At 45.8% G+C, this 23,728-nt stretch overlaps 2 protein-coding genes across 2 annotated transcripts in view; both read left to right on the top strand.

Annotated features, from left to right (window-relative positions):
* LOC147693061 (collagen alpha-1(VII) chain-like) overlaps positions 1 to 11,171 on the top strand; it is a 398,052-nt gene extending 386,881 nt beyond the window's left edge. Inside the window, exons 52-54 of the mRNA XM_086939575.1 lie at positions 9,635 to 9,773; positions 10,850 to 10,930; positions 11,082 to 11,171. Coding sequence (XP_086795701.1) covers positions 9,635 to 9,773; positions 10,850 to 10,930; positions 11,082 to 11,171 — 310 coding nt within the window. The remainder of the gene's footprint in view (positions 1 to 9,634; positions 9,774 to 10,849; positions 10,931 to 11,081) is intronic.
* LOC147693060 (uncharacterized) overlaps positions 1 to 23,728 on the top strand; it is a 294,395-nt gene that overhangs the window by 20,479 nt on the left and 250,188 nt on the right. The window contains exons 7-9 of the mRNA XM_086939574.1: positions 5,466 to 5,525; positions 9,554 to 9,589; positions 10,850 to 10,930. The gene's annotated coding sequence lies outside the window, so the exon portion shown is untranslated. The remainder of the gene's footprint in view (positions 1 to 5,465; positions 5,526 to 9,553; positions 9,590 to 10,849; positions 10,931 to 23,728) is intronic.

Here is a 23,728-nt window from a genome sequence, read left to right as displayed (position 1 = left end):
CACTAGCGAAGAGACTAGTGTTTTTGCTGCTGATTCAGGTAGGTAAGGTATGATTTTCCTTATAATACGTAACTTAAAGTGAGCATTAGCAGCCACTTTATTCGCATGGGCCATGAAGTTGAGCTGGTTGTCAAAGGTGACACCTAAGTTTCTAACTTTGACCGTGGGGCAAGGAGGTGTGCCCATGGCCGCTGGCCACCAGGTTGCCGACCAGGCTGGGGAGAGCTTACCGAAGATAACCACCTCCGTTTTATCGGAGTTGAGCTTCAGGCAATTTCTTGCCATCCACTCACTAATAGACTCCAAGACGCCACGGGATACGGAACTACTCGACAGGAGCACCCTATTATAGGTGCTTGGTGGTCATTGCCACAAACACATTATCAGATTACGGACTGGTGGCGGTTACGTCCACGTAATTGGCTCTTCCTGGAAAACGAAGTGAGGAGCCACACTATAAAATTCCCCACGAGATATACTAGAGCCCGCTTGGATATTTAATTCATTTGTGATTACCAACCTATGACATACCTGACATCAGACAGCCCTGGCCTACTGAGAAGACACCCTTAGGATTCCATCTTTTTCCTATTGAGGACGCTGTCCATTCAGATCTTAAGACTTTGACCTACATTTGGTGATTACTGGACTGATCCTTATAAACGTATCCAACATCGGCAATAGTACAGATATATATTCTTTTGCCCTGACGAAGTTCCTAAAGGCAGATGGAACGAAACGCGTTGGCTGTGCCTATGTCCAATGAACTTTACTAAATAAAGAAGAAAACACATAATACATTATTGCTCTTTGTGACTCTAATTGTGTGCACCTTCCATTTTGTGTGTGTACCACTCACTAATAGCAGTCATCCCATCTTGGAAACTCTCCGCCATCTTCTGTCCATCACCCTTTATGGCCAGAACCAACTGGGTGTCGTCGGCGTATGAGGTCAGGCCCATCCCGTAGGCTTTGATGACACTAGCAAGGTCCGACACATATATATTAAATAGTGTTGGACTCAGGGATGAGCCCTGAGGGACCCCAAACGGTAACGACAAGTCGGCCGATTGGAAGGGGCCCAGGGTAACCGCCTGGGTTCTATTGGCCAGGAAGGAGGCCAGAAGATCTCTAGCAGTAAGCTGAATGCCCATCCTCTCGACACGGTCGACCAAGATCTTCTGGTCGACCGTGTCGAAGGCAGCAGACAAATCAAGGAGGACTAGTACGGCAGTACCTCCTTGGTCACGGATGACTCTTATGTCGTCGGCTGCTTTAATGAGAGCGGTTTCCGTGCCGTGATGTTTGCGGAAGCCGAACTGTGTATCATCCAGCAAATGATTGTTCTCTATATAAGCTGACAACTGCTGGTTCATGGCCTTTTCCATGACCTTCGCTAGGAAAGGGAGACTTGCAATAGGGCGATAATTTTTTAGTTCGCTTTTATCTAACCCCGGTTTTTTAAGCAGAGGTTTGATTAGTGTATTTTTCAGCGAGTCAGGGTAGGATCCGGATGCCAGAATAGTGTTACAGAGGGTGGTTATGATGGGGATGACTATGTCTGGTACTGTGGCAAGTACAGAGGTAGGGCAGGGATCCAAAGCTGATCCAGCTTTAATCGTGTTGAAAATGCTTTTAACTTGATCAGTGGTAAGGGCATTGAAGGCGGTCATAGTGGTACTAGCCGGAATCAGTGGAGTGATCGGAGGAATAGTAACACTACTGTGGACCTGGTCAAGATTAAAAGCTTGATAAATGTCATTGACTTTAGTAAAGAAAAAGTCTGACAAGGCATCGTATAAGGTTTGTGATGGGGGTGGATTAAGATCCGGGGCATTACCCGCAAGGGTTTTAGCAACGTGATAAAGCTCTTTACTAGAATTTTTGGCAGATTCTATATGGCGAGTGTAATAATCCTTTTTTGCTGTTATTATCATTGATTTATAAGTAGCCAGGCTTTCTTATAATTGTCCTTGGTTTCAGTGTCATAAGTTCTTCGCCATTGTCGTTCCTTATTCCTAGTAAGTTGTTTTTGGTCTTTTAGTTGTTTCGTGTACCACTGAGCTTTAGGCCTATTTCTATTTTTAGAAATTGATTTGGTGGGTGCCAACTGAGTTGAAGCTTCACCCAACCATTTTTGAAATTGATTAGTGGCAGTCGTTGGGTCAGTGGATAGTTCCGGGGTTGTAGTGTTGAGAAGCAGCATTAAATCATTGGGGTTAATGTCCTTCCACGCTTTGAACGTGCCCTTTATGGCAGGGGTCACTTTTTTACTCTGCGGACCTTTGATAGTAAGTTTACTAAAGATCACTGAATGGTCTGTCCAGGTCATAGGGAGAACAGAAGTGATGGACAGTCCTTCCACATTAGTGAAGATTCCGTCCAGCGTATGGCCTGCCTGGTGAGTAGAGGTTGTAACCAACTGTCTAAGGCCCATCGTATCTAGGTCTGATACGAGGGTTGTGGTATCCCTATCACTGTGAAGCTCTAGATGAAAATTGAAATCACCCAATATCGTGTTGAATTCTTCTGCCGCTATAGATTCGGTGATATTGGTAAGATTTGCGAGGAACGCGGATCTAGTACCAGGGGGTCTATATATCAGTGTTCCCTTAAAATTATACGTGGGGGCCAGATTAATATCAAAATGCATGGCTTCGCATGCATTGATAGGGATAGGTGAACAGCGCGTTTTGTATAGGTCTCTTGCTATGATGGCTATTCCACCTCCTTTACCTTTGGGCCTATCCTGCCGATAGGCACTATAACCTGGGGGAACTGCCGTAACATAGTCAGGGGCAGATGCTTCGTCGGACCAAGTCTCTGTAATATGAAGGATATCCAAATTATGATCATTAATAAGGTCGGCTATGTCCTGGCAGTGCTTACTCAAGGAACGCGCATTGACAAGTGCCATGGAAATATGTGTGTCAGCCTCAGTAGCTCGGGTTTTGATATGCGGCGTGGGTTTAACAAGCATGGACGGAGAATTACAATGTGAACACCGTGTGCCTGATGCCGGTGGTGTGAGCGATACATCAGATTTAGTACATAGCGGAGCATATGAAGGGCACAGCTCCATGAGTTCATTGCGAGAATAAATGGTGCGAGAAGCAGGGGTTATGGCCCTGGGCCCGGTCCCGGCGCGGACGGGCGCAGACGGGCCCGCCTTTGGCGCGCCTTCAGCGCGCCACCGACGCGCCCGCTGCGCCCGCCCGCTGCGTGGACGGGCGGTGTTGTTGTTTTTATGCATGATTAGGGCGGGGCGTGAGGAGGGTGGGAGGGGCGCAGAGCTCTCGGCCAGCCTTCCCAAAGTAAGATGGCGGCCAAGTTCTGTTCCAAGCTTCCCTGCGCCTGACTACAGCGGCGCTGAGGGAGGGCAGTTCGAGTCTAGGTAAAGTAATCTCACCTCAGGGGACAATGTGCTAAAAACGGAGCTGTTTAAAATATGTACAGAGCATAAAAACAAATTATTGTCACAATCGTTTTCACCTATGTAAAATATATGAGAGGTGCAAGGGAGCACAGTAAGACCTCCGGCTTCCGCCTCAGAGGGAAACAAATAGCAATTACACGCGTTAGCTGAGAGACGCGATTTAAATACCCTGGGAGGGCGGGAGGGGCGCAGAGCTCTCGGCCAGCCTTCCCAAAGTAAGATGGCGGCCAAGTTCTGTTCCAAGCTTCCCTGCGCCTGACTACAGCGGCGCTGAGGGAGGGCAGTTCGAGTCTAGGTAAAGTAATCTCACCTCAGGGGACAATGTGCTAAAAACGGAGCTGTTTAAAATATGTACAGAGCATAAAAACAAATTATTGTCACAATCGTTTTCACCTATGTAAAATATATGAGAGGTGCAAGGGAGCACAGTAAGACCTCCGGCTTCCGCCTCAGAGGGAAACAAATAGCAATTACACGCGTTATCTGAGAGACACGATTTAAATACCCTGGGAGGGCGGGAGGGGCGCAGAGCTCTCGGCCAGCCTTCCCAAAGTAAGATGGCGGCCAAGTTCTGTTCCAAGCTTCCCTGCGCCTGACTTCAGCGGCGCTGAGGGAGGGCAGTTCGAGTCTAGGTAAAGTAATCTCACCTCAGGGGACAATGTGCTAAAAACGGAGCTGTTTAAAATATGTACAGAGCATAAAAACAAATTATTGTCACAATCGTTTTCACCTATGTAAAATATATGAGAGGTGCAAGGGAGCACAGTAAGACCTCCGGCTTCCGCCTCAGAGGGAAACAAATAGCAAGGGAAACCCCCACTTGAGAATCGGGGAGCATTTGGAGAAAGAAAAGAGCTGGGTGACATTGCACAAATTTGTATTACCACAGAAGAGGAATAATAAATACGATGTGTGACGTATAAAATTTGCAGAAAAAGATAAGGTGTAGATTAGTTTGGGAGAAGTTGCAATCACACGGGCAAACTGGCAGTTCATTAAGTGAGTAAAGTAACTCCCGCAGGAAAGCCCAGCATGTACGGCATTAGGTTTAGTCAAAATCGCACCAATACATATCAATGTTGGATATTTGTTACAAAGACCAGTTAGGAATTTAAATCAAAAGGGATAGAGGGAAGCCCCAGATATAATGATACCATAGTTTTTAACTATGTAGTGTGAATGGTGTGCTTAACTGGGGACAGCGCTTTTTTCCCCTTTCGGTCCAATGCCCACATGCATCAAGCACTTTTGCATTCGCAAACGGTGCGATTCCTTAAAATCGGCCGTTTGCGAATGCAAAAGTGCTTTTTCAGATGCATCATCATTTCTGAATGGAATTCGCTGATTTTGCGACTCTCCAGAATGCGAATGCATTTAAGGAATCGCAAATTTGCGATTCCTTAAATGCAATGCATCATTCAGAAATGAAATTGCGAGAACAAGGTTTGGAAGTGCAAATTACCACGAGGTTGAACCTCGTGGTAAATTGCGAAAAATGTTTAAAATGTACTAATTTACATTTTAAACGATGTCATGTTACAGACACACATGTCCTTAGGACATGTGTGTGTGAAACATCCATTTCAAATTACATTTCGGGGGTGCAGGGGGGGGGTCCTTTGGACCCCCCCCTGCACCCATGAAATTTTCTAAGTGCCATTCGCAATTTCCATTGATTCCTATGGGCCTTTTGGCCCATAGGAATCAATGGGAATTGCGAATTCGCAATTTTGAAGTCACAAAATATTTGCGAGTCGGTAAAAATTGCGAATTTTACCGAATCGGAAATATTTTGCACTTTCCATGATGCATCCCGTTTTGCGAATCCATATTTGCGATTCGGTAAAATTCGCAAATTTGGAAACGCAAAACGGGAGTTTGATGCATGTGGGCACAAATGTTCAACTTAAGCCCCTCAATCCTGTGATAAAGTAGGTGCCAATGTTGAATTCTATTATCAGGTTTCTCTGCAGGTTTCTAATTTGTCTTACCTTTTCATAATTAAGTGAGCTTTCGCTTTCCATCACAGGGGTCTCCAGGTTACGGCACCGCTGGACAACCAGGAGCCAAAGGCGAGCCGGGCGAAAGGGTGAGTAATAGGAGAGTTCACAAGCATATGAGCAGGTATATTTGAGTAGGCACCACTTCATGTACACATTTAATATAGCACCCCTGAGCTTAAACAGTCATAGCCATATCAAGATTTAACAAGCATTGGCAACGCCAACAGGTCTGGCATTGACTGCCTGCCTTTCAGCTATGTCAATGCTTTTTTGTTTTGTTTTGTCATGATTTTTGCAAAATTTTATTTTTGGGAAAGTTACTGTGCCCTCATAAATCTTTAAAAACAACAACATTAACTAAAATCAGTATGGTTTTTGTCTTATTTCAAAAAGCAAACATGGCCATAGTAGCCCCTGCACTTAATGGTACTACTTTGTGTGTAGATGCGCTTCTTGCGCATGGCTCATAGAGAAGTTATCCAATAACAAGACATATAGAAGAAAAAGGGCTTGCTGAAATGAAAGTTCCTGTAAGTAATATGTGTATATATGTAAGTAATACATATATCTATATATATTATCCGTTGGCGGTTGTCACTGGCTAGTTATAGTTAGGATCATGTCCAAAGGAAATTCATTTTTTGGCTTGCTTATATGTTTGGTACCATTTGACAAATCTTCACAAACTATTCAACCCAAAACAAATCACATCAGCTCCTTTGGGAATATTTCGCAGGAATCTGTCACGGGGTTGAGAAAAGGGGGGGGGGGGGCTAAATGTGTTTACCTATTTATTTTTCCATAGGAACTTTAGACACAGCTACTGCCCATACAACTTCATGGATTTACTCCAAGTTTGGCAGAAAGCTAGATCTTGATCCAAAAAGAGTGCTTTCTAAAAAAATATTTTACATCCATCCAGTAGTTTTTGGGCAATTAATGCACAAAAAAATGTTGTATATATGATGCAGAGGATCCGCGGACTTGACAAATCTCAAGCTAAGCTCTAATTGGCTGCTACCACATCAACCAGGATGTGGCGGCAGCCATCTTAGACTTGGAACTCAGTCCTGAGCCCTAAAAAACTGTTAATGGGTGCTCCCCCCCCATCCCCGAGCCTTATTAGGCCCTCGGGACCCCTACCCCCGGGGCTGAAATCCATCAAAAAGGGGCAGGCAGCACCCTCCTGAGCCTTAAAAGGCATCAAGGACTCCATTGCTCTGCTCCTGCTAGTTTCCCTGTCCCATCAGCATATAGTTATTTCAAGGAACTATAACTCGTGCTCTAAAGTAACTATAAAAGCAAACACAAGGAGATGATAGACTGAGTGCTGAAACTTTTCAGACACTCACCCCCAGTCACAGATCTGGGTTAAATCCATCATCGTTCTTAGCTCACTTAGCCAACCCAGTTCAGACAAAGCTATATGCAAATTTGTCTTGACCCAGTGCCTCATGGAAACAATTCAGCCCAAATTATATGCAAATAAATCTTGACCCTGTTTCTCATGGGAACAGTCCAGCCTGAACAGGCACAGGGTCAAGACCGATTTGCATATAACTTTGTCTGAACTGGGGTGGCAAAGTAAGCTAAAGAATGATGATGGACTCAAAACAGATCTGTGACTGGGGGTGAGTGTCTGAAAAGTTTCAGCGCTCCATCCATCATCTCCTTGTGTTTGTTTTGTTCGCCCTAAGTTGGCAGGGTTTGCCAAGATGTTTTGGTCCTTGCTCACTTTGCCACTCGATTCAAGCTACCCTGGCTGATGAGGAGAGTTACCCCGAAACCCGTCAGAGGATGCTTGTTTCCGGTCCAGGGAAGACCTGGCTTGCCAGTTTGGGCTGGACTGTTCCCATGAGGCACTGGCTTAAGACTGATTTGCATATAGTTGGGTCTGAACTATGGTGGTAAAGAGAGCTAAAGAACGATGATGTAATTTCAGACATTCACCCCCATCATCTTCTTGTGTTTGCTAAAGTAACTATTACTCACACCCTCTCCATGCACTGCTAATTAACCCACCTATTAAATCACTCTTGACATGATCTATGACATCACTTACAACATCATTGCAACATCTGAAATTACATCATTGATGAAACACAGTGCATGTCGGAGGCATGAGTTGTAGTTACTTCAGGGCATAAGTTATAGTTCCTTGAGATAACAATAGCTAGGGAATTTCAGTATTTTGGTTTTGTATGCTTTAAACAGCATGTTTCAACTGATATTTTCTCCTAACTACAACGTCCCTTTATTCTTTTTCAGTGAATATATATACATAAGTATTACAACTAGCCACTCTGTAGTTATAGTTATGATTCCCAAGGATAAGAATTCCTCAGCTTTCTACTTGCTAATAGCGTTGCCCCCGTTTGACGAATCTCCACAAAACTTTCCAGCGCTACAGCCTTTTCTACATTTTCACTGGGGATCGTAGAGTGGCGAGTTATAGTATTTGTAGTGTGGCTAGCGAGTTGACAACACTGGGTTTGAGATGTGTTACAGTACTTTCATGGTGGTGTGTAAATAATTATAATAATCGTTAGGTTGAGGAACAGTTAGGTTGTTGGTTATCGCATGTTGCCCTGTGCCGAACACGCCCTATTGGTAATGCATGTGTTGGTTATTACGTTTCTGTGCGAATTGCAGTCATATCAATGGTTGAGTTGGGCTGCGTGCTCAAAACTACAAGACAGGTTGGGAAGTTTAAATTATGGGCCGGTAAGTTATTTAGATGCATTCTTAACTCTATATTTTTGATTCCCTTATCAGCAGTGCGGGGAAGAGCATGAAAGAACCATCTGGGTGCTGTTACATAGACAAATGCTAGTTGTGTGTGTACAAGTGTCATGGATGAAGGGAAGAGTTTTACCCCATCATGAGATTTGAAGGTTTTATGAGATAGTACCCAATGGTGTGCTGAACTGGAGAAAACTATTACCCTGTTCTCAGAGGTGGCAGAAGGAACCACCCTGTTGAGTGAAAATGTAGTGAAGTGTAGAACCCTGTCATGAGACGTTGCTTGGGAGAGTACTCCATGGAGTGAAAATTTAGGGCAGTGTAGTGCCCCATGTTATTGTGGGAGATTCGCCATAAGTGCCCTGTCATCATTCTGTACAAACAGGAACATTTGATACTTGTGTGGTGCAGGTGGAAGAGCACATTTGTGATTGTTTTATGGTGTCTTTTATTCGATTTGCCTAAAATGTAGTTAGTCAGTATTGTGTTTGAATCATAATGTTTGATGTCGCTCTAGAGTGTTGTAGATGAGTACCTTTTCTGCTTATGTGGTTTAGTAGTTGTATTGCTATACAGCTGTACTTTTAATTGTTCTATTGTATCAATAATTTCTCAGTATGTATCTACTGGAGACTGTCACGATTGTGTTTGGAAGATGTCCCAATTTTTTTCTGGTGCAGTTTCCAGAGGGTGGGGTACTGGGTCAGATGAAGTGCTTTCTTTGACTTCACCATTTGTCTTGTACGTTAGCCAGCAAGTGCGTCCGAGTGTGCTGGACTGCGCATTTGTGTGTGAGTATGTAGAGCAGAGCAGTGTGTCCTCCTTGTAAGGATGTATGTGAGAGTTTGTTGTGCTGTGTAGTTTCATAAAAAAGGAAGTGGATGTCTGGTGACATTGTCTACGAGTGTAGTGACACTTTTTTCATAGCAGTCTGGTCAACGGAATTTTGAGTTAAGGTGATGTATGGTTAAACATCTTGTTTGTGTCTGTTTAGTGCTTTGAATGTGTAGAATTTAGAATGACAGGGAACACTTTTGTCAAAGGAAACATGTTACTGTTGGATTACTGCATAAACACTTTGCACATTGCCTGTGTGGTAAGCCTGTCTGCTCTGGAGCCTAGCTACCAGTGGGTGAGCTCAGGCTTACTCAGTGATTTTACTGGTTCGCCGACACAGTTTTAGGTTAACATTTAGGTTGGATTCCAAGCCCCCTCAACTAATAACTCTTTCTTACACCAGGTACCTACTAAATATTATTAATGTTTTGTAAAGCATTATTTACGGCTCATGGCAAATCTCCCAGTGGGACAACTGAGAGAGAATGTGAACAAATAGTGCTAGTAATGACATTGTTCTTTCTTCCTTCCATAGGGGGTTGCAGGACTGAGCGGCAAAAGTGGACCAAAGGTATGACCTTTCATTAACTATATACACCCTTTTACTTCTTTACAGGGAGAAGAATGAGCATATTAATATACCATATAATGTGCTGCCTGTGGTCAGCATGCACCTGGTGCAGGTTGTCTTGCATGGATGCTTGGCCAGTGTTGTGCTGCACATCTCCTACATTCTCTTCTGCCTAACTCTGATGGTATGAATTGAATGCGTGTTAGCTTTGTTGGCCTCAAAGGACTGCACTCTAAGGGGCCGATTCACAGAACTAACTTAAGACAAAATCCTAAACTTACTACTTTTGGTATTCACAGAAGTTAGGATTTTGTCTTAAGTTTGTCTTAAGACAAACTAAGACAAAATCCTAACTTAAGTCTGTCTTAAGTCTGTCTTAATACAAAATCCTAACTTCTGTGAATACCAAAAGTAGTAAGTTTAGGATTTTGTCTTAAGTTAGTTCTGTGAAACGGGCCCTTAGTGCCAAAGCAATGAACCCTTCAGTCTTCTGGTGACAGCCTTCTGTGCTCTTCAACAGTTAAACTGAACATGTAAGAACCAAACTAGGCTCCAATCAAACTGCACAGCCATAATGGAATTAATCCAATCCATCACATCATCATGTTTCATCTTTTTTTTCCTCTAAGTTTACTCCATTGTTTATGCTTTCTTTTGCCCAGTTTATTTTAATTCATTTTATCCATCCAGAAGCCATGTTTGATATAAGTCGAAACGCAGGAGACGTGAAATCAATCCATATGTCACGATTTTTATTAAAAAATGTTTCAATGCATTTCGGGAAACTTCCCTTCGTCAGGGGACTTGTGACATCTATGGAGTTGCTTCCATTATTAAAAACATCTTCACTCGGTCTGCCTCTTATTTGCCAAAGACCATAATACATTTGTAATGTTCAGGTTTCGTGAAGTGCCATTGCACAACCTCTTCAAGGAACCTGAACGTTACAAACGTATTATGGTTTTCCACAATGTAATAGAGAGTTACAGTATTGATATTGAATGGAGTGATTTGAAGCTGCTTGGTCCAAAGGGAATCTTTTAATTTGCTTGTTTTGTGCTTTTGAGCCCAGTGCAGGACTATTTTATTTAAAGTTTCCTTCATTGTCTTTCTGTTACTGTTCTGCATTTCCCTTATATTGCTTTTGTTGTGTTGTAGAATTCTTTGGTGCCCCAGTCGGCCAACATAAAAATAAAACAGAAGCGATTATGAGATTTGCTGATTCCAATAAGTCTTGTTTGCTTATGTTTTCATTCTCAGGGAGACCAAGGGGACCCTGGAGAGAAAGGTGAACCGGGTAAAGGAGGAGCACCCGGACAGATTGGACTACGTGGAAAGGAGGTAATCTGTCCATTGATGAAGCATCCCTTGATCTCTGTCAGAGTCTTCTACACTCATTAAACAGTTGAGGGAATTTGCAATCATGCATTGTTCATAGCTTGTTGGGATCATACCTTAAGTTATTTTGATTTAATGTATACATTTAATTCAGTGTGAAGTGAAAGCACAACACAACTTCATCACATACAAGGCTATAAAGTTAAACAGGAAAACCAAAATAGATTCTGTACCCTATTGTTAAAAGGCTTTTCAAAATCTTGTTATTCAGACAAGCTGCTTAGAAGATTAGAAACAAAAAGAAAACACAAATAAATGCCGTTCTTAAGTGATAAATGGCTAAACAAAAGTTACACACTTTTGAGAACTTTTTGCTTGTTGTTCCAAGTGAACAAACCTTACCCTACTCACAAGCAATCTACTATTTGTATATTTACAAATTTTACATAGCAAATACATCAATACAGTTCAATAATTCCTAAAGCCTCTTAATGATAGGGTACAGGATTAATATATAATACAAAATTATTGATGGAAAGCTGTGACTAAAAGGGACGGTTCTCGCTCATGGTTCTGAGTGACATAATTCACAACTCAAGCTACACTCTCGTCTTTCAGATGCACCTCAGATCCCCTCTGTGTAATCGTTCCTTCTGTTTAAGTTCAGTTATTCATCTATACTTTTTTTACTGTGACCTGTATTGATCACACTGTAAGCAGACCCCGTATAATATAAGCATTGTGGACTAAGTCCATTGTCACTCACTACCGAGGCTGAAACAGCAGAAACATGTCAACTGATTTAGAGGTACCAGTAGCACCGCCTCCTGAAATAAACTAAGAGGAATGCCCTAATAGACCACATCAAAGCCAGCACAAAAAACAGCACCACTGAGCCACCGTGAAGAAGTTCTTCAATCCCGCCAGCACAGAGAATGAAATTGTTCCCTCCCAGGAACTGTGCGACAACCTTGCTGACTTCTTCCATGACAAGGTCTTGGCCATCGACGAAAACTTTGACCGCCACCAGCATTAACCAGCTCACACCCACGAAAACTAACCCCAAACACATGCTCACCCACTGGGACCTCCTCAGCAAGCAAAACAGTACCACCATTATGCACTCTGTGCACTTGGGAGTACCCATGGACCACTGACCCCAGCACATCCTCAATCTCGGAAACAAGAGAATCTATGATGAGCTCAGTAAAGTCCTGAACACCTCCATCCCCTCGGCCTCCTTCCCTGAGGACTGGAAACACACTGAAGTGAAACCCCTCCTGGAAAAAAATGACCCAGCCTCCTCTAACCAGTGAGCCAGTGTGGCTCACTGGTTAGAGGAGGCATACCCTGAAGCAGAGGTCAGACCCGGGACCAGGGTTCAATTCCCGACGCGGCAGGGTCTGAGAAGTGTCCACGGACTCGATAATTCTCACTTCGGTGCCTACTCGAATCACGGGTTCACACTCTGCAACTCTGGGCAATAGCTTGCTTAATCTCCACTACGGCCCCCCGCGACGGGATGCCTGGCTTTCACCTTGGGGGGTGCCCAGTATGGGTTATCTCACAGGGAAAAGCCAGGACGGGTTCCCAATGCAAGCGCCGAGATGCCCAAGGGTAAGTCGAGCGCTATGTAAGAACACACATACATACATACTAAAGAACTACCAGTCCAGCTCTCTTCTCCTTTATCCAGCAAAGGTTCTCAAGAAAGCGATCACCCAGCAACTCATACAACACCTGGAATGCCACAAACTCCTGGAACTGTCCCCATCCGGATTTTGAGCCAACCACAGCACTGAGACAGCACTGATCGCAGCCACTGATGACATCAGGGTTCTCCTGGACGGCGGAGAAACAGCAACCCTTATCCTCCAGGACCTGTCAGCTATGTTTGACACTGTTTTCCATCACATCTTGATCACCAGACTCTATCAGATCGGGATCCAGGGAGATGCCCTTAAAGGATCACATCATACCTCACCGGCAGAACCCAAAAGATCAGTCTTCAACCGTTCACGTCGGAGCCCAAGAAGATCATGTGCAGCATGACCCAAGGATCGTCCCTCAGCCCCACCCTCTTCAACACCTACATGACCCCATGGCTGACACCGTCAGATCACATGGACTCAACATCAACTCCTACGCTGATGACTCCCAGCTCTTCCGCTCACTGTTCAAAGACCCATACACCAACAGGGCCAACTTCCACAGATGCATGAGGAATGTAACTGACTCGATGATGGACAACTGCCTCAAACTCAACACGGACAAGACTGAAGTCCTCATCTTCGGGAACAACACCTCATAAAGGAACGACGCATGGTGGCCCGCGGAACTCCGTTAACAACCCGACCCTAACAGACCATGCCCACGACCTCAGCATCATCCTGGACAGCATGCTATCTATGAAGAAACAAGTCAATACAGTCTCATCCACCTGCTTCCACATCCTTCGGATGCTCCGTAAGATCTTCCGGTGGCTCCGAGTCAACACCAAAAGGACCATCATGCAAGCGCTCATCACCAGAAGACTGGAAAACCGAAACACTGTATTTAGGAAACACTGCACGCCTCCTGAAAAGACTCAGGACGATACATAACTCAGCACCTAGACTCATCCTTGACCTCCCCAGATGGACCCACATCACCCAACCTCAAGAAACAACACTGGCTCCCGATCCAGAGGAGATGCCAGTTTAGGATGTTGACCCACGCATACAAGGCCCTGCACAATGAGGTACATCAACGAAAGTCTGACCTTCAAGCAATTGACCAGACACCTTCGATCTGTTTCCCTCTCCCCCGCAGACACCCCATGGATCCGCCAAACCAACAGCAAAGTATGCTCCTTTGCGCACTTGGCAGCTAAGGCATGGAAGATCCTTACCTGCAAATTAGGACCGCACCGTAGTTCTAACAATTCAGAAGAGAACCCAAGACATGGTTATTCAAATGAACAACCCACCTCACAGCTGTAAACACCTCCAGCGCCTCGAGACCCACACGGGTTAGCTGCAGCGCTCTATAAATATTTGATTGAGAGGTGCTTGGTAGAGGGATTAACTTCACCTTGTGATCCTCTACACCTTACTCTGGATTTAGCTCTTATCTAGAAATCAAGGGATTTTCCATTAACAACATCTTATGGATGCAGAAATAAACAACAAGCATTGGCCGGGGGGGGGGGGCGGCGCTGGAATAAACAAGCATTGGTAAAGCCAATCATTTTACCAGTGCGAGAACAATTGGCTTTGTCAATGTCAATGTGTTTTAGCATTGCATCGCCAGATGATAACTGTTTCCCAGGCAAATGCAGCACCCAAGTGCCCGCAGTTGATGCACCATTACTCCTTTGTGTAACCATGGAAATACATGAACAAGGCATCCCAAATTACATTTAACAGTTGATAGAAAGCAAAAAACAATATGAAATGTGTCAATTCCCTTTAGTCAGTGCTGCCAAAATATCCTAGTAAACTCATGATACTTATTTTGTTTACCTCTCAAGAGCAGAAGGTACCGTCTACCTTTAGTGCAATTCAATCATACTTATGACTTGCATGTTACACACATGCCTGCTGCAGGCGCTTAACCCACGACTGGCTAGAGGTACCACACCGAACAATCATCAAAATGCAAAGGTCTTTGCAAGATCAATTGACATTGTCAATTTTTTTCTGCCATGTTGTACAGTATCACAGATGCTTGGCAGCTTGGTTAAAAGTGAAAAAAAGCTAAATAAGTGCTATGACGCGGCAAGTGTTAACTGCGTCATAACACATGTTTCTTTTTCTTTTTTAATGTTTTTTACTTTCGGCCACGCTGCACAGCAGCCACATGCTGTACGACATGAGCAAAACGATATATACACAGCTAATAGATTTCGCATAGGCAAGACAACATGTCTCGCAAGCGCTGTGTAGCCGCGACCTAAGAAGTGCATGGTCATATCTCTCAGTTTTAGTGGCCAGATTACATTTTTAAGACCTGTGATTTATCACTGTGACAGTCTACTTTGTAGAAGGCTTGCCAGTGATGTTTGCTTGCCAATGATACTTAAGGATCCATTTGAGGTAATGGCCTTAAAGGCTTTTACAGCTGGATGTCCCTGCTGCTGAAATGAGACACAAGGTCTGTGATTCAAGAGAGCCATGTAATAACTCCCTCGGGCAGATGGGAAGGCTATGAGTGTCTACAATGCACAAGGCTTGGATGTCAGGTCTGTTTCCTGTCCCTTAACCGCACTATTAGTGGGCAAGAAGGACTTTCATTGGATGTCTGTTGCGCGCTCAGCTCTTCCACTGGACGTGAACAACTGAGCGGACGGTAGCCTCGTCGCCAATGGTGTATAAGCGATTCGCGCAAACAGGAGTTATCGCAGTTCATAGTACACTAAGGGGCTTATTTACAAGCCCCTTGCGCCTCCGGTGCGTCAGCTTTAATATCCGGAAAAGTGATGCACAGTTGGCGCAAGGGGCTTGTAAATAACCCCCTCAGAATGTTGCACCAGGGCAAAATACCGAATTTCCTCTGATTTGCAGTGTTTGCGCAACAAGAGATGAAACAAATATATTATTGAAACTTTTAAAATGTGAGCGATGAAAATAAATTTGCAGTTAATCTGTTTCCTTTTTCTTATAACCAATCTGCTTTGTTATTTTGCGTTTAGTGTTTATTTTGTTAAAAAATGTAATACACGGTTAAAATGAATTGTGAATATTGGCTGCATCTTGCAACTTTTTCGTTATCCCTTTTTACCCTGGTGCATCACTTGATATAATATTGACACGAGCAACCACTTTGCTCCATTCCCTTCAAAGCAAACAGCTAAAACTGTTCAAAATAGCATTTGTTCCACTTTAACACAAATGCAGGCCTTGCGCACATTAACACAGCAAAATGCATCCGTGCAGTGCGTTCAATTTCTCTGCTCTTGTCTGTATAATCTGCAGCTGTACGCACTAATCAAGTCATGGTCCCCACTATATGTACTTCTGTGTCGATATATTGAGCGGCCCATTGACTTGTGCACTAGTAAGACTTATTATGCAAGATGTTAAGGTTGTTCTGTTGAACTGCAATCACCCAGCACTGCAGATGGAACATTCCTGTTGCAGTAGCGAGCCTGTTGAACTGTTATCACCCAGCACTGCAGGTGGAACATTCCTGCTGCAGTTATGAAGCTGTTGAATTCCTGCTGCAGTCGCTAAGCTGTTGAACTGCAGTCACCCAGCACTGCAGGTGGAACATTCCTGCTGCAGTCGTGAAGCTGTTGAACTGCAGGTGGAACATTCCTGTTGCAGTCGCAAAGCTGTTGAACTGCAGTCACCCAGCACTGCAGGTGGAACATTCCTGTTGCAGTAGCGAGCCTGTTGAACTGTTATCACCCAGCACTGCAGGTGGAACATTCCTGCTGCAGTTATGAAGCTGTTGAATTCCTGCTGCAGTCGCAAAGCTGTTGAACTGCAGTCACCCAGCACTGCAGGTGGAACATTCCTGCTGCAGTTGTGAAGCTGTTGAACTGCAGTCACCCAGCACTGCAGGTGGAACATTCCTGCTGCAGTCGTGAAGCTGTTGAACTGCAGTCACCCAGCACTGCAGGTGGAACATTCCTGTTGCAGTCGCAAAGCTGTTGAACTGCAGTCACCCAGCACTGCAGATGGAACATTCCTGTTGCAGTAGCGAGCCTGTTGAACTGTTATCACCCAGCACTGCAGGTGGAACATTCCTGCTGCAGTTATGAAGCTGTTGAATTCCTGCTGCAGTCGCAAAGCTGTTGAACTGCAGTCACCCAGCACTGCAGGTGGAACATTCCTGCTGCAGTCGTGAAGCTGTTGAACTGCAGTCACCCAGCACTGCAGGTGGAACATTCCTGTTGCAGTCGCAAAGCTGTTGAACTGCAGTCACCCAGCACTGCAGGTGGAACATTCCTGCTGCAGTCGTGAAGCTGTTGAACTGCAGTCACCCAGCACTGCAGGTGGAACATTCCTGTTGCAGTCGCAAAGCTGTTGAACTGCAGTCACCCAGCACTGCAGGTGGAACATTCCTGTTGCAGTCGCAAAGCTGTTGAACTGCAGTCACCCAGCACTGCAGGTGGTACATTCCTGCTGCAGTCGCAAAGCTGTTGAACTGCAGTCACCCAGCACTGCAGGTGGAACATTCCTGTTGCAGTCGCAAAGCTGTTGAACTGCAGTCACCCAGCACTGCAGGTGGAACATTCCTGTTGCAGTCGCAAAGCTGTTGAACTGCAGTCACCCAGCACTGCAGGTGGAGCATTCCTGCTGCAGTCGCAAAGCTGTTGAACTGCAGTCACCCTACACTGCAGGTGGAACATTCCTGTTGCAGTCGCAAGCCTGTTGAACTGCAATCACCCAGCACTGCAGATGGAACATTCCTGCTGCATTCGTGAAGCTGTTGAACTGCAGTCACCCAGCACTGCAGGTGGAACATTCCTGCTGCATTCGTGAAGCTGTTGAACTGCAGTCACCCAGCACTGCAGGTGGAACATTCCTGTTGCAGTCGCAAAGCTGTTGAACTGCAGTCACCCAACACTGCAGGTGGAACATTCCTGTTGCAGTCGCAAAGCTGTTGAACTGCAGTCACCCAGCACTGCAGCTGGAACATTCCTGTTGCAGTCGCAAAGCTGTTGAACTGCAGTCACCCAGCACTGCAGGTGGATCATTCGTGATGCAGTCGCGAAGCAGGTTAAGTATGGAAAACTGCAAGGTCCTGGATCTGCAAGTTTACACATGTCGAACTACAAGATTTGTGTTAATAGTAACATGGAACAAGCAAATAACAATGTGATTTCAGAAGATCATACCTGAAAATCAAGCTTTCTTTGCTTATGCATAACTTGTGCATGACAGAAAAAAATGGAACTGACCAAGCCACTCGCGAGTGTGATGGCATTCCCTGCACAGACTCATGCAACGAGCCAAGTCTGCTCTGTAACCAAATGCTGAGCATCGTGTGGGACTGAGTGGATTGGTCCCTCTGGCCTCCAACCTGTGGGTTATATTTTTAATTAGATAATTAAAGCCTTCAAATGGCAAAAATATGAAGACAAATAAAACAGGCCATATGTGATTGTGGAGCACAGACCAGGGAAGACAAAGGCACAGCTGCGGCACGGCTGCGGCTACGTCCTGATCATCTGAAGACGTCAGTTTCAGACAAGGGCCAGCGCACACTCATACTAGTGGCAGCAAACACTCATACGAGTGCCAGCGCACACTCATACTTGTGTCAGCACACACTCCTACGTGTGTCTGCATACACTCAAACTAGTGCCAGCACACACTCATACTAGTGCCAGCACACACTCCTACTTGTGCCAGCACACACTCACACTTGTGTAAACACACACTTCTACTAGTGCCAGCATACACTCATACTAGTGCCAGCACACACTCATAATAGTGTCATCAATCACTCATACTAGTGCCATCACACACTCATACTAGTGCCAGCACACTCTTACTAGTGCCAGCGCACACTCATACTAGTGCCAGCACACACTTATACTAGTGCCAGCACACACTCATACAAGTGCCAGCACACACTCATACTAGTGCCAGCACACATTCATACAAGTGCCAGCACACACTCATACTAGTGCCAGCACACACTCATACTAGTGCCAGCACACACTCATACTAGCGCCAGCACACATTCATACGAGTGCCAGCACACACTCATACAAGTGCCAGCACACACTCATACTAGTGCCAGCACACACTCATACTAGTGCCAGCACACACTCATACTAGTGCAAGCACGCACTCATACTAGTTTCAGCATACACTCATACTGGTGCCTGCACACACTTATAATAGTGCCAGCACACACTCATACTAGTGCCAGCACACACTCCTACTTGTGTCAGCACACACTCACACTTGTGTAAACACACACTCCTACTAGTACCAGCATACACTCATACAAGTACCAGCACACACTCATACTAGTGTCAGCACACACACTCATACTAGTGTCAGCAATGCAGGCATACTAGTGTTCGCATACGCTCATACTGGTGCCTGCACACACTCATACTAGTGCCAGCACACACTCATACTAGTGCCAGCCCACACTCCTACTTGTTCCAGCACACGCTCCTACTTGTGTCAGCACACACTCACACTTGTGTAAACACACACTCCTACTAGTGCTAGCACATACTCATACTAGTGCCAGCACACACTCATACAAGTGCCAGCACACACTCATACTAGTGCCAGCACACACTCATACTAGTGCCAGCACACACTCATACAAGTGCCAGCACACACTCCTACTTGTGTCAGCACACACTCATACTAGTGCCAGCACACACTCATACTAGTGCACCACACACTCACACTTGTGTAAACACACACTTCTACTAGTGCCAGCACACACTCATACTAGTGCCAGCACACACTCCTACTTGTGCCAGCACACACTCACACTTGTGTAAACACACACTTCTACTAGTGCCAGCATACACTCATACTAGTGCCAGCACACACTCATAATAGTGTCATCAATCACTCATACTAGTGCCATCACACACTCATACTAGTGCCAGCACACTCTTACTAGTGCCAGCGCACACTCATACTAGTGCCAGCACACACTTATACTAGTGCCAGCACACACTCATACAAGTGCCAGCACACACTCATACTAGTGCCAGCACACATTCATACAAGTGCCAGCACACACTCATACTAGTGCCAGCACACACTCATACTAGTGCCAGCACACACTCATACTAGTGCCAGCACACACTCATACTAGCGCCAGCACACATTCATACGAGTGCCAGCACACACTCATACAAGTGCCAGCACACACTCATACTAGTGTCAGCACACACTCATACTAGTGCCAGCACACACTCATACTAGTGCAAGCACGCACTCATACTAGTTTCAGCATACACTCATACTGGTGCCTGCACACACTTATAATAGTGCCAGCACACACTCATACTAGTGCCAGCACACACTCCTACTTGTGTCAGCACACACTCACACTTGTGTAAACACACACTCCTACTAGTACCAGCATACACTCATACAAGTACCAGCACACACTCATACTAGTGTCAGCACACACACTCATACTAGTGTCAGCAATGCAGGCATACTAGTGTTCGCATACGCTCATACTGGTGCCTGCACACACTCATACTAGTGCCAGCACACACTCATACTAGTGCCAGCCCACACTCCTACTTGTTCCAGCACACGCTCCTACTTGTGTCAGCACACACTCACACTTGTGTAAACACACACTCCTACTAGTGCTAGCACATACTCATACTAGTGCCAGCACACACTCATACAAGTGCCAGCACACACTCATACTAGTGCCAGCACACACTCATACTAGTGCCAGCACACACTCATACAAGTGCCAGCACACACTCCTACTTGTGTCAGCACACACTCATACTAGTGCCAGCACACACTCATACTAGTGCACCACACACTCATACAAGTGCCAGCAAACACTCATACTAGAGCCAGCACACACTCATTCTAGTGCCAGCACACACTCATACTAGTGCAAGCACACACTCTTACTAGTGCCAGCACACGCTCATACTAGTGCCAGCACACACTCATACAAGTGCAGGCACACATTCATACTAGTATCAGCACACACACTCATACTTGTGTCAGCACACAGGCATACTAATGTCAACATACACTCATATTGGTGCCAGCACACACTCATACTAGTGCCAGCACACACTCATACAAGTGCCAGCACACACTCATACTAGTGCCAGCACACACTCATACTAGTGCCAGCACACACTCATACAAGTGCCAGCACACACTCATACTAGTGCCAGCACACACTCATACTAGTGCCAGCACAAGCTCATACTAGTGCCAGCACACTCATACAAGTGTCAGCACACACTCATACTAGTGTCAGCACACACACTCATACTAGTGTCAGCACGCAGCCATACTAGTGTCAGCATAGACTCATACTGGTGCCAGAACACACTCCTACTAATGCTAGCACACACTCCTACTAGTGCCAGCACACACTCATACTAGTGCCAGCGCACAATCATACTAGTGCCAGCACACACTCATACTAGTGCCAGCACACACTCATACTAGTGCCAGCACGCACTCATACTAGTGCCAGCACACACTCATACTTGTGTCAGCACACACTCACACTTGTGTAAGCACACACTCCTATTAGTGCCAGCACACACTCATACTAGTGACAGCACACACTCATACAAGTGCCAGCACACACTCACACTTTTGTAAGCACACAGTCCTACTAGTGCCAGCACACAGTCCTACTAGTGCCAGCAAACCCTCATACTAGTGCCAGCACAATCAATCAATCAATCAATCACAAAATGTATATAGCGCGCTACTCACCGGTAAGGGTATCAAGGCTCTGAAGGGGGGGGGGGGGTCGCTACTGCTCGAACAGCCAGGTCTTGAGTTGTTTCCTGAAGGAGAGGTGATCCCGGGTCAGCCTTAGGTGAGTGGGGAGGGAGTTCCATGTCTTGGCTTCCAGGTAGGAGAAGGATCTTCCTCCGACGGTGGATTTCCAAATTCTTGGGACGGACGGAGGCGAGGGAGAGGCTGGCAGATCAGAGCTGGCGGGTGGATGTGTAGAAAGTGAGGCGGCTGTTGAGGTACTTCGGGCCCATGTCGTGGAGAGCCTTGTGTGCGTGGGTGAGGAGTCTGAATGTGATCCTCTTGTTGACGGGGAGCTAGTGCAGGTCTTTCAGGTGGGCAGAGATGTGGCTGAGGTGCGTGATGTCCTGTGGTTCCAGCGTAGAGGGTGTTTCCGTAGTCCAGATGGCTGGTGACGAGGGCCTGGGTGACCGTCTTCCTGGTTTCGGTGGGGATCCACCGGAAGATCTTTCGGAGCATGCGCAGGGTGTTGAAGCAGGATGATGAGACTGCGTTCACTTGCTTGGTCATTGTGAGGGAGGAGTCCAGGATGACGCCCAGGTTGCGTGCGTGGTCCGTTGGTTTGGATGCGCTGCCCAGGGCAGGGGGCCACCAGGAGTCGTCCCAGGTGGAAGGGGATGGTCCTAGAATGAGGACTTCCGTCTTGTCTGAGTTCAGTTTCAGACGGCTGATCTTCATCCATTCCGTGTCGTCTTTCATTCCTTCCTGGAGGTTGGCTTTGGCGGTGGAGGGGTCGTTGGTGAGGGAGAGAATCAGTTAAGTGTCGACAGTTGGGTGTCGTCGGTACTCACACTTGTGTAAGCACACACTCTTACTAGTGCCAGCACACACTCATACTACTGCCAGCACGCACTCATACTAGTGCCAGCACACACTCATACTTGTGTCAGCACACACTCATACTAGTACCAGCACACACTGATATTTATGTAAGCACACACTCATACTAGTGTCAGCACACACACTCATACTAGTGTCAGCATGCCAGCAAACTAGTGTCAGCACACACTCATACTAGTGTCAGCATACACTGATATTTGTGTAAGCACACACTCATACTAGTGTCAGCACGCCGGCATACTAATGTCAGCATACACTCATACTGGTGCCAGCACACACCCATACTAGTGTAAGCACACACTCATACTACTGTCAGCATGCATGCATACTTGTGTCAGCACACATTAATACTTGTGTCAGCACACACTCATACTAGTGTCAGCACACACTCATACTAGTGCCAGCACACACACATACCAGTGCGAGCACCCACTCATACTAGTGTCAGCACGCATGCATACTTTTGTCAGCACACACTCATACTTGTGTCAGCACACACTAATACTTGTGTCCGCACACACTCATACTAGTGTCAGCACACACTTATACCGGTGCCAGCACACACCCATACTAGTGCGAGCACACACTCATTCTAGTGTCAGCACACACACTCATACTAGTGTCAGCACACACTTATACTGGTGCCAGCACACGCCCATACTAGTGCGAGCAGACACTCATACTAGTCTCAACACACACACATACTAGTGTCAGCACACACACTCATACTAGCGTCAGCACGCTGGCATACTTTTGTCAGTACACACTCATACTAGTGTCAGCACACACTTCTACTGGTGCCAGCACACACCCATACTAGTGCGAGCACACACTCATACTAGTCTCAGCACACACTCATACTAGTGTCAGCACAAGCACTCATACTAGTGTCAGCACGCAGGCATACTAGTGTCAGCATACACTCATACTGGTGCCAGCACACATCCATACTAGTGCGAGCACACACTCATACTACTGTCAGCATGCATGCATACTTGTGTCAGCACACACTCATACTAGTGCCAGCACACACTCATACTTGTGTCTGCACACACTCATACTAGTACCAGCACACACTGATATTTGTGTAAGCACACACTCATACTAGTGTCAGCACACACACTCATACTATTGTCAGCACGCCAGCAAACTAGTGTCAGCACACACTCATACTAGTTTCAGCACACATTGATATTTGTGTAAGCACACACTCATACTAGTGTAAGCACACACACTCATACTAGTGTCAGCACGCCGGCATACTAATGTCAGCATACACTCATACTGGTGCCAGCACACACCCATACTAGTGCAAGCACACACTCATACTACTGTCAGCATGCATGCATACTTGTGTCAGCACACACTCTTACTAGTGTCAGCACACACACTCATACTAGTGTCAGCAGGCCAGCAAACTAGTGTCAGCACACACTCATGCTAGTGTCAGCACACACTGATATTTGTGTAAGTACACACTCATACTAGTGTCAGCACATACACTCAT

The sequence above is a fragment of the Lissotriton vulgaris genome, chromosome 9 (genome assembly GCF_964263255.1).
Source record: "Lissotriton vulgaris chromosome 9, aLisVul1.2, whole genome shotgun sequence".
Classification (NCBI taxonomy): domain Eukaryota; kingdom Metazoa; phylum Chordata; class Amphibia; order Caudata; family Salamandridae; genus Lissotriton; species Lissotriton vulgaris.
Note: the sequence above shows the minus strand (reverse complement) of the source record. Positions and strands in the feature narration are given on the sequence as shown.